Genomic DNA, 18,095 nt, shown 5'->3' with positions numbered 1-18,095 from the left:
ATTTAGTTCAGAATTTAAATTTAAATTGCTTTATGGAAATCAAATGTAATTCGAATGAATTCCGTTAAAGTTTTATATGGAAAACACTTGAAAAAATGGAAAACACATGGAAAAGTAAAAATAACAGTCACTCATACTCTTATGTGCAATTAAAAAATTTGCGGCGTCAAATATAAGTACTTCAAAAAATTAAAATTTTTATTTTTAATTCGGAGATAATTAGCTACAATTCTGTTGTTAGCCACAACAAGTTGACCCCTTTGGATTTAAACAAATTACTTTTGCAGTTATTATTTTTATTTGCTGCTCCGCTCTCTCTATTTGAAATCTGCGTTGCTAGAATATTTTTAGAGCAAAACTGTAAACTTTACAATACATTTTTTAGCTACATACATACATACTTAGGTACCTTAAAATATTAAAATTTTCATTATGAGCAAAAATAAGTCGAAAATATTAAAAAAAAAAATATTTTTTTTTTAACTATTAAAAAATACTTGAGTTTTGTTTTATGTCTTCATCTTTGAAGACGTAAAACAAAACTCATATTCTCACTTTTTTTTTTGTAAAAAAAAATTATTTCTTTAATCAAAATTTCATGAGTTGCTTTTTAAAATTTTAAGTATATTTAAACTAAGTACTTTAAGACTAAACTAAGTATTATATTAAGTAGGTATTTTATAAATTCCAACGCAAAAGTGTTCTACACTCTAGCATACAATCAGCTTTACAAGCATACAATCAGCTACATAACTAATAAGGTTTTTTATTTAATATGGTAGAGTTGTTTGTTTTTTAAAATGACTTGAGTTCCTAAATTACTCTCTATTAATTAAATACACTAAAAATGCTTAATTATAGTTTTTGAAATTAAATTTGTATCGAATTCTCTATGTTTCGAAATTTAAATACTTAGAATATAATTTGCATTTTTTATATTTAATTTACAAAGAAAAAAATTATTTTCGAAAAAAAAATAACACTTAATTTTAATGAGTGCAAAAGTTCGTATTAAATTTGCGAACCTGATTAACTTACGTATTTTCCCAGTAAACCCAACATTTGACTCTAGGAAGGAAAAAAATTTACTAAATCACTAAATTTGTAAACTCCTTACTATATTTTTAGCGAATTTATTTCGGATAATGCTAATAAATCTCAATGGAATCCTGGTTTATTTCTTAAATTAATATTTTTATATTTTAAATTTTACTATCCGGAACTATCCGGAACATTTTACCTTATTATTAATAATTTACCTTATTATTAAATTTTTACAAAATATATTGAGTAAAAATGACAATTCAAATTGAAAAAATGAGAAATTTAATTCCAAAAGTGAGAAATATCTGTTAAAAATTTTTAAAATCTAACTGAGAAAATGACAATTTTGATTTCGAATGCAATTTAAAATGTAAGATACAAAAATGTAGTATGAGAACCGAAAATTATTCTCATATTAGACAACAAACCTTACTTTTAATTTTAATTACTAGCATAATAATTTCTAATTTCATTAAAGTATTATTAAATGAATATATTTCTTAAATCAACGATTTATGTAGATCATAATTTCATAACCTATTCCAACCCAATTTTTCACTATAAATATCGAAAAAAATTTGATAATTTAAAAAAAACTTTTAACTTTTTTAAGCAAAATTACGATTTACGTTTGTATATATATATATATATATATATATATTGATATATGTATGTATAATTATGCACTTATACGGCTATATTCGACTTACAAAAAGAAAAAATCAATATCTTTTCCGCAATTTTAACTAAAAATGTATAAAAATTTTTATTTTATGTACATACATATATAAAAGTATGTAGCTAGGTATGTATGCATGTATGTACAAAAAAAAGTAATGTATTTTAATGTTTATGTATCTACTTAAATTTTAGTATACATATCACATTTAATAAAGTAATCCCATGGATATTAAACTTCATTTTTACATTGGGTATGATGATCATAAGCATAGAGTCCTACACGTTGTTATATTCATACCAATGTACATATGTACATAATATATGTACATATGTATATCCAATGGTGTATTGTATAAAATTATATGGAATGTACCAGCAGTATTTTACATTGTTCATCGTTTAAATTTTTTTAAACTTTGTTGTTCTCCTTTTTTAAGTTGCGTGGTTGCATTGGCACGGCACTTACATATAAATTGTAGTATACTTACCGTACAGTAAAACAATATGTAAAGGTATAACATTTTGTAATGAATGTGGCAGTAGAAGCAAAATATAAAAAGAAAACAAAAAAAATGAAAAGGTTTTACTTTAAACAGAAAATGTAAAGTCGGCATCACATACAACGCACAAATGTATCAGAGGTTTTACAGCAAAAAAATAAGTGTGTATAATTATGTAAGTAAATATATGTATGTATATGTATATATTTATATTGTATAAATAAGCATAATTTACATACATACAATATTTTTGGATAATATAAAGCTACCACATTTCTCCGGAGTGAGGAGAAATGGGAGAAATGAAAAAAATTGTTCCCCAAAAAAAAAAAAACTAAAATAAAAAAAATATATTCAAAGTAAAAATGATTGTATAAAATTAAATGAAGTTTTTATTACAGTAAACTCTCAGTTTTCTAAACATGAGAAAAATTAAACAAAAAAAATATTTACTTTAGGAAAAATCTCAATTATTGTGAATTTCGACTATGTTCTCTTGAATTTTTGTGATCTCAAATTTTAAGTGAACGAAAAAAAAAATATTAAAGTTGATTGCATGTACATAGATGGCGCAACTCAATTTAAATAAACATACTATTTGCTTTCTATTGTGTAATCTTACTAGTTTATTTAATTTTGATTTAAATCAATAGTACACATGTAATTTTAAAAAGAGAGCAATTTCGGTATCATAGAGGGTATTCATATTTACTCACACTTGGATTGTAATTCGATCTTAGCTGACAATTTTTTCTGTTTGCTCTTTGTAGCATTCATTTAGAAACAAAAAAGAACTTGATAAGCTTGTAAATTAAAGTAAATTGGTATTTCGTATTACGACGCGCTATTCATATCCTGCCGGTATTAAAAGTAAACAAGATTAGTATGAAAAGAAAACTTCCTTTTATTCGGAATAAAAATTTTTTTTTTTTATTTTCTGTTAATATATTTCGTGCGCTACATACGCACTTTATTAAAGCTGATTTTCTTTTCATACCAATAAAAAAAAAAAGAATTATATTTCGGAAAAATTATCAACCATTGAAAAATTTTTTGAAACAAGATTAGTTTATATAATTTAAACAAATGTCTTGACCTTAAAAAATTATATTCGTGTGGAATACTATTTGAAAGGTTCCGAATATCTTTGAAATGTGAAATGTTCTTAGTAGAGTATCTGAAATCAAATTAGAAAATATTGCAGTGTGGCGTATGTATTGCACGACAGTTCCCATGATTGTGAATCTACTGTGTGTACTTTTCATTATATTCGAAGTCGAATGAACATCCGAACGTCAAAATTTTTAAATATGAGTGTGTATAATTGTGTGTTTATTTAAAATGTTTTTGAAAAACATTACAGAATTGGGAATATTTTCGGTCTTTTTCTTTCTTGTTTTTTTTCCAACTTTTATTCTGCTTTTTCTTTTGATTTCCCTAAAAAAAGCTGAAATTAGAAATGAGTGTTATGGTTTTGAAAAACAAAAATAATTTTTGTTTTTTGCTTTTCGGATAAAATTTTGAATTTTTTTTTTCTGTAATTTTTGTTAAGCATTTTTTTTTTTTTGTATTGTGCAGTTGTACTAATTTTTTTTTTTATTTTTTATTTATTTATTTTTTGTTATTTAATTTGAAAATTTTTTTGAAAGCAATAATAATTGAGCCTTATTCTAGTTGTCGCGTCACTTACGTGACATTTGTCGTTGTCGCTGTCACATCACTTGAAATGTGGTATTCTAGTTGTCGAGTGACGTGACTGCGAGAAATAAACGAAAATGAAACGTTTCAAGTGAAATTGATACATTTTAAAAAGAAATTTTGGCGAGTAAAGTTCAAACTAAAAAAAAAATTCGGTGTATATAAAAAAATTTTAATCCGAGGGAAATAAAAAATGTCGTCATTTGCATTATGGTTTATGGATTCATCAGACTCCGAGAGTAATGAAATTGAAAAAAAAACAACAATTTTAATATTTTAATATAATGTGACTTAAAGGTTTGCGATCATAAAATGCGCATCAGGTATGTGGATGCTAATAATCCGGGATCATCTCATGATTCCTTTATTGAAAATTTCCCAATTCTTCAAATTGCTTCCTTGTTGTTACTTTTAAGCTAAAAATAAAAATTAAATTATATATTATATGGTTTAATTTATGTATTAAATTACAAAATTTATTATTTTTTATATTTTTATTATATTTTTATTAAATTGTTTTGTTTAAACTTACATTTTTGGTGTATCCATCTCGCTTGTCACTTGTTAAATACATTTCGACAAAAAACGTTGTTTCACTACGACATGTGTCGCTCTACAACGACAACTGGAATATACCTGAAACACATTTTCCCGCTATTCCACGACACGTGTCACTGTAATCGCCATTTAGAATATCAAATTCAAGTCGTGACGACAATTGTCGCTCTACTTCGACAACTAGAATAAGGCTCATTGTGAAAGCAAAACGTGTGTATTCATTTTTGTTATTTTTCGCTTGCCATTTGGTTTTCTGCCTTTTTTTTTAATAAATACAAAAAAAAATATTATAAAAATTTTTATTTTGCCTCTATGAAGAAGAATTTTTTTTTTTTGTTTTAATGTGATGTTCGAAAACTTTTTTGTTTCGTCTTTCGAATAACAAAAATTTTCAAAATTTTAGTCATTTACAATACTCACTAGCACCAGACTATTTTATTCATAGGTATACAAAGTGTGTGTGTGTGTTTGTGTACCAATTTGCTTTTTTTGCCTTATTTATGCAAGAATTTTGGCATATTTTTTTTTTCATTAAAATAATTTTTCGTTTCTACTTGATCTAAAGAATACTAGAAATTTTTTTAGAAATTAGAGCAAAAGAAATTTTAGTTTTTTTTTTTCTAAAAAAATTTTTTGTGAGGAAATTGTTTTATAAGTAAAAGCTTACATATATGCTATACAAATTAAAGAATTCCATCATAAACACAATACTGCAAAATAATATTTGCGAAACGCAATACTGCAACAAAAAAACATGCTGAATATGCAGTAAAAATTCTGTAAAAACCAAAACAATTAATATGATTGAACTCCTCTACCCGGACTAATTTCGCTATGTATTGCAAAAATTTAGCAATGTTTATGAACTAAATTAACAACATTTGTTTATAAACACAAATACAGCACAGTTTTCGCGAATATATCGTAATAATATTATTAGTATGTAGGTATCGCGTTTGTGAAAATACCAATTATAAATTAAATTCAAATGGAAATATAAGGACATATTAAGTACTCAATATTCTTTATATTTTATTCACTCTATTCTTATTTGTATCAGTTTTAGTTAATTTTTGTCTAATTTATTGAATTTAATTTATAAAATAAATTTGAATTTGGAATTCACGTCAAATAGGTACTATGAGTAATGTTAATTTGTTCCATATTTATTCTATTTTTAAACGTTTTGTATTGAGATTTTGTCTATTGTCAGTTCTTATTATATTTAAAGCGGTAAGTGGACAAGGGGGTTAACTTTTGCATCTTAACACTTTTTTTTCATTAACAAATTGTAAAAATATTATTTTTTTTATTACTTAACTCCTATATACACTGTTACTCTCGTTTTCTATTAAGTTTTCTAGCAATAATAGTAATCGCAGTTGAAAATATATGAAATTTAATGATGTTCTATCCGAGGAGCTCGATTTTCGTCAAAATGTTAGTTAACCCCTTTGTCCACTTACCTCTTCAATTATATTTTCAAATATTTTCAAATGGTTTAATCAATTGTCAAATATCTATTGTCATTTAATTTTTTTTTTTAAATTTTCAAAATATTTTGAGTATTTTCCTAATAATTACTTACTTACTTAATAATATTAAACCAAAATAAGCTCTTCATTATTAATATTTTTTTTTTTTTTTGATAATCCAATGTTGATAAAAAATTTTTGAACCTGCGATGAGATAACTAAAAAGCGTAGTGTTTTTTTGGCGTCCTTCAAAAATATATGTATATATATAAATGTGCCCATACATGTAATCACATGTTTATATATCGTAAATACATACATAATTGTACATATACATATATGTATTCATTTTTTGTATACAATGTTTGAGTAATTTTTTTAAGTTTCTCATCCGTTTAAAATTTAAAAATAATTTGTTTGTTATATACTTGTAGATTTGACCATGATGTGAATTTGTTGACCTTTCTGAAATTTTTTCCAATATGTAACAACAACTTTTTTGAAGAGTCGTGAAGTAGTTAAAAATGTAAGAGCTTCAACTCAGTGCGACAATTTCAAGGCCCGTTTTGCAATTTTAAAAATGGATTAGAAAAAACTTAGACTGTTCCTGTACAAACGTTGTCATCAATATCGTCCTAGAAATCGCTTTGTGTTGTCTTATTAATTGCCGATTTCATTTAATTCTAGAACTTACTTAATACATAGTTACTTATTTAATTTTTTATTATATTCAATTACAAACTCATTTCATTACTTAATAATATTTTTTAAATTAAAATTGGTGTTCACAATTCACATATTCTTATTTATTGCTCATATAATTTTGTTTTTTAGATTGATTTTTCTTTTTTTTTTTTACAAAATTCTCTTATTTTTTTTTTTGGATTTTACATTTTTTAAATACTTATGACAAAAATTTTTTTTTAATATTCCAATTTGTTAAATTTTATTAAATACAATTTTCCATTTTTTTCTTTTTTATGTTTTGTATTAATTTTATAATATCACAAAAACCCTATATAAGTATGTTTTAACAATAATATTGTGTGTAGCGAATAAGCAATAATAATGACAATAACAATAATAATTATAATATCCAATATTAATGGCAAGGCAATCAATGTTTCGACATCAAAGACCTTCATATAAGCATTAGCATGAAAAATAACATACAAAGAGAGAGAGAGAGAGAGAATTAGCAGTATATAAACTGCAATAATTTTAATGTGTTCATTATGACGTAATTACATATCATATAACTTAATTGTCAATACTAAATTATTAAAAATATTGTGAATCAATTTAAATGTCACATTACTCGTATAATTACAGTATGTGATTTAAAAATAGGAATGTTAATTTATAAATTATGTACGTATTTAAAATTTAAAAAATTTAAAAATTTACAGCAAGTATAAAATTGAAGAATACTCTTGTTTTCAAAATAATAAAAGTCGCTATTATTTTAATATGAGTATGTATGCCTATTGTTTTTATAAAGACTGGAATTTTTTTTCTCAAATTTTGTAAACCATATTGGAAAGTAGGATTTCGCATTTTCTATATAAAGCAATTTTCTTTCTTTTTGAGTTGAAAAGTTTTGGATGCTAGGTTCAAAACTGATTTTTTCATAATAGACTCAAGTTATGTAATGGATAATATTTTGAGGCGAAAACCCGACTATATTCGAAAGATTCTCCTTTTGAAATATTTTGGTTCCTGTGTAATTTAACATACGTAATATGTTCTAGAAAATCACGATATTTCTGGGGGTAGGATATGGTTTTCCCGTAGGTTCCCAACAATTTTAATATAATTAGATATATGTATGAATATCATGAATTTAAAGACAAATATCAAGCGATTTTCCGTTCATTGCTGAGCTATTTAGAAAATTTTTAAAAAATTATGCACTACCAAATTAAACTTACATGTTTTAATTTTAAAGCAAAGTGCCCTACGAAACGGTACGGTTATAAAGAAAGATTTTCTACAAAGTATGAATTTAAGAAATTATTAATAAAAATAAAATGTTTTTTTTTTTATATTTTTTTAATAAAATTAAGCACAACTTGCACAGATAAATTTTATTTTTAAAAAATTGTTTACTGAATTTTTTTCCCTTCCTGAACGTCGTTGTTAGTCATTAATTTTCCGATTGAAACAAAAAAAAATTTTTTCGAGATTTTGTCACTCGCCGTCTATCCCCAGAAACTAAATAAAAAATATTCAAATATTTTTATGTTAATACTTAACCTATTTCATTTTTCAGATACTAGGTGTAACTACCTAGTATATTTGGAATTAATTTGCTCTTGATAAGGGTTAAGTATAAAATATTTAATGTTGCGAATAAAATTTATAAAAAAATTAAAGGAAAAAATACATTTATTAAGTAGAAATAGTAATTTTAAAAGTATTAAAACATTTGATCAAAATTTTATGCAAATACTTGATTATTTTTAATATTTTGCAAAATTCAATAATCTATTGCTTTATACTAAAAGCCAATTATTAAGTACTAAGCGCCTGAAGTATTTTTGCATGCATGTAGAATGCCACACTTAATACTTACATACATTTATAAGTGTATGTATTGTTAACTATCACACCTCCACTTTTGTTGTCGCTTCTATATACACGAATTCTTTTTCATTTGAATTTAACATTAACATTAAAATTTTGGAATAAAATTAACATAATTTCAACCTTAATGCATAATAATAAAAAACAAAACACATAAAAAAAAACTCATATACTTATTGAGTTTTGAGTAAAAAAAAAAATAAATTGAAGTTTTTTAATAATGACGTAAGATGAATCTAACAGAGTAAAGAGACATTATCAACCAAAAAACAAAACAAAAATAAAAACACACAAGCAGTTAAAACTAAACAGAAATTGATAATAAAAATAGCAACGCGACGGCAAATGACGCGTTAAATAATCTGAGATGACAGACAAAGCAACACCAAAACGAATAGATAATAAACAAAATGTAATTGAATTACAAGAGCAAAATCCAAAAAAATTTATTGCAGCAATTTGTTCTTGATTTCTCTTCTTTTTTTTCCAGATTTTTTTTTCTATTATAGGGTACTTAAGGGGAATAAAAAATATTTATAAGTGTATATTTTTGTTTTATTTTTCTAATTAAGAAAAAAATTAATTTATACATTTTAATTGTTTTATTTATTAAAAATTATTTGCATATTTTCTAAATTTTCATCATTTAACCAGTTTTTTACAAATTTACTCAAAGTGTCACTCAGTCGCCACTCATAATTATCGCAACGCTACTAATGCTTGCGATACAAATCTTTTGCTACAAACATTTATAATTCATTATCTTTGATTAATATATGAAAATGCAATTTATATGATAGTAAAAATTTATTCAGGGACTCAGGGCCCTGTTGTTGTTTAACTTTTTCATTTGACCAGGCGAGAAGAACGCAACTAAGTGTCAGAATCAGTATAATATTTTAATTTTCAAGTGAAAAAAACTTTTTTTTAAAAATCCCGAAAAATACGAACCAGCGCATTCCAGACCAATATTAATAAAAATGAGAAATTGCAATTTAAAAATTAAAAGAAGAGTAAGAATTTATTAAAATGTAAGTATTAAGCATTGCAATTGAGTATAATATTTTAAATGCATAAAACCAGATTTAGTGAGCTCATATTCTTTAGTCAAAAAGCGACTAAAAATTATTTTTATAAAATTGTTAATCATTTTCTGTTACCCTCTTCACTCATTTTGTTTTTCTCATTCTGTTGCTACTTTGTTGCTGTATAAAAATTCTATAATTAATAATACAACAATGTAATGAGTTGTTGTGTAGCTCTGATTTTTGTTTGCCATGAAATTTTGGTATTTGTTTCTACATAATTTAAGTATATATACATATATAAATATTTAATATTTGCTACCATACAACGTAAGGTAACGTACGTTTAAATAATCCTATACCCACATACATATATGGGCATAAGATTTTATAAAATTTTGGTATAAACAAACTTACATATTATTGATAATATGCTCATTTAATTGCGTATTTATATTTGTGTATAAGTATGAAGCGTTGTTTTTTTTAAGGTTTCAACATCATGTCGTTCTAAAGGTAATAACTCACAGGTAGTATAGTTTAATTTTCAAATTTTATTAAACACGAAAAGAAATTTTGAAATTTCTATAATAAAAAGAAAGAAAAATAAAAATTCGTAATTTGTTGAAAAAAGAAAGAGTGAAAATTATTGCAGGATTTTTATTTTGTATAAACCTAAATACAAACATACTGGTATTGCGTTTTGGTCAGCATATTTTTTAAAATTATTGTAGAAAATGTCATTGACCTCAAAAAGAAAAGGCTTTTTTTTTAATTTTATTTAAGTGTTATTCATACGAGTTTATTCCCTTTTAACACCATTCCTTGTAATATCTCCATTCTTACGTATTTAGCTGAATTGGATGGGAAAAATGGATTTGAACCATTTAGAAAAAAATATATTGAATGTTTTTAAAATGCAAAAGTACTATAAGTAGATCACAAACCAATAGCGTTTTTATTTTGCAAATTTATTACTTAATTTAAAATAATTAATTTTAATTATAATTTGTGTTTTTTTTTTCATTTTAGAATAAAATGGTCCACCGTAGTGGCTCATCAATACATTTAGCCCCAACATCAGTAAATTCAAAAACAGGAAATGATAATAAAATTGATAAAAAATGTGATTTAAAAAAGGAATCAACACAAGCAAATAATAAAAATACTTCACCACCACTAACTCGTAAATCTCTACTATCAGATGATAATAACACAAAAACTTCTGCAACAACTTCAACATCATCAACAATAACAACAATCATACAAAATAATAAAAATGTAAGAGGAGGTGCAATTGGTGCAACAAAAAACTCTTTATTAAATTCAGTTAATACTGAAAAAGCACAAATAACACGTTCAATTCAAAAAGCATTATCACCACCGATAACTCCAAATGATGCCAATTTAAGAATAACACCTACGGCTAGAGGGCGAAGTCGTAGTGTCGTTCATTCTAATCCGCCCACCCCAACTCCATCCTCATCGACATCATCATCATCATCGATATCAAATACGATTTCACCATCATTAATATCAACAACAGCAAATAATAACAATAGTAATAATAATAACAATAAAAAAGCATCATTAGCCTTAAGACAATGTACTCCAACACCACCAATACGTAATAGAAGAAATCGTTTATCAGTTGATTTAGATATAAATTCAGATGCACATTTTTCTGAAACCTCATCTAATTGCTCTTCAATATTATCAAGTATTACACCATCTAGTACACGTTCTGGTTTAAGAAGTCATAGTTTAGATAATTCAGCAACATATAATAATAATAATAACAGCAATTGTAATAATAGTAATAATAATAATAGCAGTAAAAATTTTTTATTAAATCAAGAATGTAATAAAAAATCAAAATCAATTACACCAAAAAAGATTAATACAAGAAAATTATCAACAATTAATAAATCAACAACAGATAATTCACAATATTCGAATCGTAGCTCAAGTAATAGTAGAATAAATCGTAAAAAAGATAATGAAAGTAATAATTTGAAAAAATGTCAGTCAATGGATAGTATTTTTCAACCAATTAAATCTGATAATCAAAATGATGATGATATTATAAGTGAAGTTGGTAATAATATTATTGATGATAACGATGATGATTTAGATTTAAAATGTTTTAAGAGTAATGATCTTAAAATTAATGATGATGTTGTTGATGATGAAAAATCTTTAGATTTTTCAACAAAATTAACATGCAGTGTTCCACTTGAACGTATTTCAAGCGGTATATTAGCAACTTTAGTTTCTAAATATAAAAGTTTTGGTAAGTTTGTTTTTGTTTTACTAATTATAAAAACAATACATAAGTACATAAAATTATATGCATATTATGTATTTTCATTTGTATAGGAAATGGTGATGATGATCTAGATGATGAAAAAGAATCTTCAATAATTAGTAGTAATAGTAGTTCAATAAGTTTACCAGGAGCATCATCGTCAATTCTATCATTAGAAAATAATCAACAAATACAGCAATCACAACAACAACAGCTGCAACAGCAACAAAAATCACTTTGTCTATATTGTGATAAAAAATTTTCAAGTCAAAAAATTCGGATTATTCATACTGAACGTGTTCACACAATTCAAGGAACATCAATTGCTAAAACACGCCGAATATCATCTCGTTCAACATTATCAACTTCATTAACAAATTTAACAAATTTGTCCAATAATAGCAATAACAATAATGATAATGATACAAATAATTTAATAAAACCTTTTCATTCTGGTTGTTCATATTGCTGTAAAACTGTTAAACAGCAAAGTCAAACAAATAATATTAATAATAATAAATATGGTTCAAATAAAAATAGTAATAGTAATAATAATAATAATAATGACAATAGTAGTACTAATATCGATGCTACTTTAACTGATAGACCTGCTACTATTTCAGATCAAAGCTCGGCAAATGATCTCAAAAATTTATTTAATCATATGTGCGAATATCATTCCGATAAATATTTCGCATGTAAATATTGTGCAATACGGTTTCAAAATTTAACCGACTTAAAAGAACATAATGAGCAGTTTCATAAAGAGGATACAAAACTTTTAATGGTGTCATCTATTCCATCATCAACTTGTGCATTATCATCAAGTAATATAGGTGCAAATTCAATTAATACTGGCAACGCCAGTCAAATAATTGACAGTGAAAGTGATAATATTACCAATACAATAAATAATTGTGCAGTTTCTATTAAAATTGGATTAAAACGTTCTGTATTAAGTGGTGTCGTTGAAAAATTCGATGAATTAGATTCGAATATAACTAAACCTTTGAAAATTAACACAGGTAATAATTATGATAGTAGTACTTCATTGATAATAGATCCAAATTATGAGCAAAAATTAACACGGCGCCAATTAAAACATCAAGCTTTTGAAAATATACGAGCTGCTGCTGCCTCATCAACATCAGTTGTTTCAGTTACCTCAAGTTTATTAACACGATCTGCTGCAGCTGCTGCTGCGACAACGGCTATAAATCGTGGCGGAGATGAAACAATCGTCACTAGATTAAATCGATTACCTAGAGGACGTAAATGTACTGTTAGAAGTCGTGTCAGTGCACGACAAAATCACATTGAATCGAATAGCAAAGATGGAACTCCAATGTCTACAGCATCTTCGTCTAATAGTGTAGTAAAAACAAGGAGTAAAGTGGGTTTTTGTAAATTAACGCCTGACGAATCTTCATTATTAAATAGTTTATCAAATGACCAAAGTCAATCAAATAATTTAGCACAACGACCTCCTACTGCAATTCGAACTGAACCACTTTCATGTACTTTTGATGATGATTTTTATGAAACAGTTAGCTTAAATGTAAGAAAAAATCTTTGCTGTCATTTGGATGGAAAACTAGATAGCGGACCAACGAGTCCAAGCCCAATAAGTCCAGTGACTGCAGTACCTGCTATTCGTAGTACTGTTGTTAAGAGTCCTTTAAATGCTGATTCTGAAATTCATGAAGCAACAACTTTGTCCACATTAACAGCATTCCCAACATTATTGACGGCTGAACAATACGGAAGTGATTATAACGGATCATCAAAAATGAGAAGACCATTTACAAAACATTCCTGGAAATGGAAATGGGATAGTTTGAAAAAATATAAATATGTTAATGAAGGAGGGAAAATTGTGAAAAAGGTAAAACAACCCTTGACAGGTTTACGTGATCTTTCCAAATTGGATATGTGGACACAATTAACAATGAGAACAAAACATGAAATAATTCAAAGAAGGGAAAATGAGAATGCCATTCAAAATTTAAGTGTAGGTGAAGTAATACGTGAAGAGAAACGTAAGCAAATTGACCAATTGAATACAATATTGGATATGCGACGTCTTCCGCAAATTATATTAGAACAAACTGAACAAACTATAATTAAATTTGAGGTACCCGATGAATCTTCAGCGTGCTCATATTATTCGGCAATAACAACAGCAAGTACAACGGTTACCACAAACACAGTCACTTTCAATACTTTAACTTATTGTCATGAATTAAATAAAGATAATAGAGAAATGATTGAAAACAATCAAAATGTTTTCCCATATTTTCTAAATTTACGACGTGTTGATCCATCGAATTATTCAAAAAAGCAAGACATTATCTTAAGTGGAGAATGGGCCCGTCCACGTTGTTACATATGCTATGGATGTGGAGCAAAATTCGACCATTTGAAAACCTTAGAAGAACATAAAATTTTTCGGCATCCATATGTCTATTCAACTCATTACGAAATAGTCGGTCGTGAATTAATCGAAGGTGATCTATACAAACATTTTTATATTCCTACAAAAGCATTAATGCGACATCGTCAGTATAGAATTTCTTCATCAAAAATAGTATTTAGAAAATTACAAAATTCCTCTTCGAACGATGAAATTGTTGATTCTAATTTGAATAATATTGGGGCTGTGCAAAATCATCATGCTGGTCATGTAACGGCTGCCACTTCTGCCGCTGTTGCTGCCGAAGATGAATCAATGGATAGTATTAATTCTAATTCCAAAAGCAGTTATATAACGTCAACTAGTAAAAGTGATTGTGATACTGATTCTAAATTAACGTCAACGACCTCGTCGAGTTATATTTCAACTAGATCATCTACTTCATCCGCTCTTCTTTGTAATCAAAACCCCAGCGGTGGAATTAGCATAACTAATGATAACAGAAATGTTTGTGTTAATAATATTGATAACAAAGTAGGCGCAGCTGTCAATAGTGATACTTTGATAAATGAAGAGAGCAACACTTGTACGCCTGTTCAGTCATTGAAGCATTGTTCGAAATGCAAACGGGAATGTAATGGTATGTTAGAGTTATACAGGCATATGTTGGATTGTTCTGGTGATTATTTCTGGATGTTAGCTAAAAAACGAAAATATCGATATTATGGTTCAAAAAGAAGACGTTCAACCAAAAATCATTATTTTGCTTGCGAACGAAGAAAGAAAACTTCTGGGAATAAAAGTGAAGACGGTGGCAGTGCTACTAAACGTAAAACTGTATATAATCCTAACACACCTAGACCACCTAGACCGAGTGATGGTAAGCTTTGTAAAAAATTTTTGTTTAAGATACGTATATTAATATTTTATTAATTTTTAATTTTAGCTGAATCTATAGCTCGAATGTTGGAAAATTTGCCAGCAAAACGAGCATGCCGTCAAATATTTCCCGATCTAACGAAACCTCGTCACAAGTTCAAACATAATAATTCAAAAATAGGTGTTATAAAAAAATCAATACTAGTCAAAAAAGGTGGTCAACGCCATTTAATTAACACAAACGTAGCACAAAAGCTTCGCAATGGTAAAAAGATTATGGCAACTACGTCAGTTGCAGCTATAACAAAAAATATACTAAGAAATCATAAAAAGCAAATGATAACAAGGCATCTACGACAACAACAGAGACAAAAACAAGAACAAACACAAAATAGAGGCAGACCTAAGAAAACTCCTACCAAAGCAAATAACGAAGATTCAAAAGAACGAAATAAATCCTCAAACAATCATTTTTCAACAAACAAGAAACCGAGTTCTGATAAAGAGCTGAAAACAATCAATGAAAAGAAGAAATCTGACTCAAAGGGTAAAGAATTTGAAGATGAACTTAAAGAAGATAATTTAAGTAGTGATAAGCGAAAGAGTAATAATTTGGGTAATAAAACTCAAAACTTTGTTAAAAAAATAACTCAAAAACTTCAAAATAAAAAGAAAGGTTTCATATTAAAGAAGAAAATAACAAGAAGTAGTGGAATTTCGCCACTTCGTGGATTGGATAATCGAAAGTCTACTTCACCTACAAAAGACTCTATTAAGAAAAACGAAGTGAAAGCTGATAAGAAAGTTTCAAAAGCAAAAAGTATTCTGAAAAAGTTAAGTTTCCGTCGTAAAAGTGATACAAAATTAGAAGAAACAGACAAAAAGGATATTGAGGAAGAATCAAGTATAAAGAAAATAGTCAAAAGCAAGGAAATTATTTCGGAAAGCATAGCTGAAGAACAAGTAGATGGCTCTTCCGACAGTTCTAATGATGACAAAGATGAAAAAATTTTAGAAGAAAATAATAGTGATAACACAAGTGAAGAGGATAGTATAAAACAAGGTCTCAAATCGAAAAAAAGAAAAGCTATAAAAAATTTCTTTGGTATTTCGGGGAAAAGTAAAAAGACAACTATGATTCTGTCGAATAAACCATCAAATAAAAGTAATAGCGATATGAAGGCAAAAAACTCTTCTGAAAATCTTAATGATAAAATAGATATAGAAAGTGCCATACAAAACGATCCAGTTGAAATTAAAGTTGAGCAAGTTGAAGAAATAAATACCAAGCAATTAAATGAAGCTTTATCAACGGAAAATAGCCAACACACTACTTGTGTCGATGCACATTCTGATAACGGAAATAATTTACAAATTAGTCCAACCACAAAACGCCGTGGAAAAAAATTAAATGATTGCATAGCTATGTTAACTGGAAAACTTCAGGAAAAAATTCAAGCAGCAAAAGATACCCTACCAGGAGAAGCCGAATCAAATACAGAAAGCAGTAAAACTGTAGAAGTAAATCCTGGTACATCCAATTTGGAAAACTTTGTTCCTCTAGTTCAGTACGAACCAAACATCCCAGTACGCCCAATTCCTGTTTCAAAACCGAAGATGGGTTTTGATATAGCTAGTTTAGTGAAGCCAGATAATGATTTACCTATAAGACCTTCAACTTCTAATACAAATGCTGTGATAACTAGTTCAAGTTTCAATTCAATTGGTAACGATATTCTACCAAACATTGATGTTGGTTCAAAAATGTTGAACTCTAATACCCTTTTGACAAAACGAAAAACACATTCTAGGAAATCAAACAAAACTCACAAAAATGTGGAAGAAATCACGTATAATAACGACAAAGTTGAAATGGAATCTTTGATAGACGAAAAAAGTAAATTAGAATTAGAGAAAAATAAACTTAAAGAGGTGGAAAATTTGAAAGTCAACGAGGTTGTTTTTGAAATATCGAAAAGTTTAGAAAATATAAAGGAGATGTCGAAAGATATTGAAAAAACTTTACATAATCCAATTTCGACGGGAGTGAAAATTGATAACTCAGATTTGTCAACGAACTTACACAAAGAAAAGTCAAACCAAAACTTAACTTTCGAGTCTTTTACAGTTGCAACAATGACGCTTCCAGCATCTGTCAGTAGCAACATGAGTGATACAATGAATAATGATAACAACAACAATAACAATAATAATAACAGTAATAATAATAACAGTGGCAACAATAACAATACCAGTAACAATAATAAAAGTAAAGAGAAAACAAATGGTAGTAATAAAAACTATAGTTTCAATAACAAAAATAATGACAACTTCGGTATTGGAAATGATTTCGACAATAACAATGAGTGTGGCAGCAACCATAGTAATGGTACTAAAACTCATAACAGCAAATATGATGATTTAAACAATCATAATAAAAACAATTGCTATAGTAGTGGTTACGGTAATAATAGTAAAGATAATCATTACAACAATAATAACAACAACAATGACCATAATAGTAACACAAACAACAACAAAAATGGTGGTAATAATGAAAATGATAGACCCAATAACAACAAAACCAATAACTGTAATGGAAATAATAATTGTAATAACAATAATAATCAGAGTAGCAGCAATAACGGCAATCATAATAGCAACAGCAATAGCGATAGCAGTGGCAATAATAATAACAACAGTCACAACGATAACAACAATAATGGAAATAATAATAGTAACAATAATAGTAATAATAACAATAACAGTAACAATAACAATAATAATAATAATAATAATAATAATAATAATAATAATAATAATAATAATAATAATAATAATAATAACAACAATAATAACAATAACAGTAATAATAATAGTAATAATAATAATGAAAATAATGATAATAATAATAATAATAATAATAAT

At 26.7% G+C, this 18,095-nt stretch overlaps 1 protein-coding gene across 1 annotated transcript in view; it reads left to right on the top strand.

Moving 5' to 3' along the window:
* The window catches only part of LOC129607779 (uncharacterized), a 48,073-nt gene that overhangs the window by 15,504 nt on the left and 14,474 nt on the right, over positions 1 to 18,095 (top strand). The window contains exons 3-5 of the mRNA XM_055518954.1: positions 10,600 to 11,860; positions 11,947 to 15,168; positions 15,235 to 18,011. Of these exons, the coding sequence (XP_055374929.1) occupies positions 10,600 to 11,860; positions 11,947 to 15,168; positions 15,235 to 18,011 (7,260 nt within the window). The remainder of the gene's footprint in view (positions 1 to 10,599; positions 11,861 to 11,946; positions 15,169 to 15,234; positions 18,012 to 18,095) is intronic.

This window comes from Condylostylus longicornis, unplaced genomic scaffold (genome assembly GCF_029603195.1).
Source record: "Condylostylus longicornis isolate FDR11 unplaced genomic scaffold, ASM2960319v2 ptg000028l, whole genome shotgun sequence".
Classification (NCBI taxonomy): domain Eukaryota; kingdom Metazoa; phylum Arthropoda; class Insecta; order Diptera; family Dolichopodidae; genus Condylostylus; species Condylostylus longicornis.
Note: the sequence above shows the minus strand (reverse complement) of the source record. Positions and strands in the feature narration are given on the sequence as shown.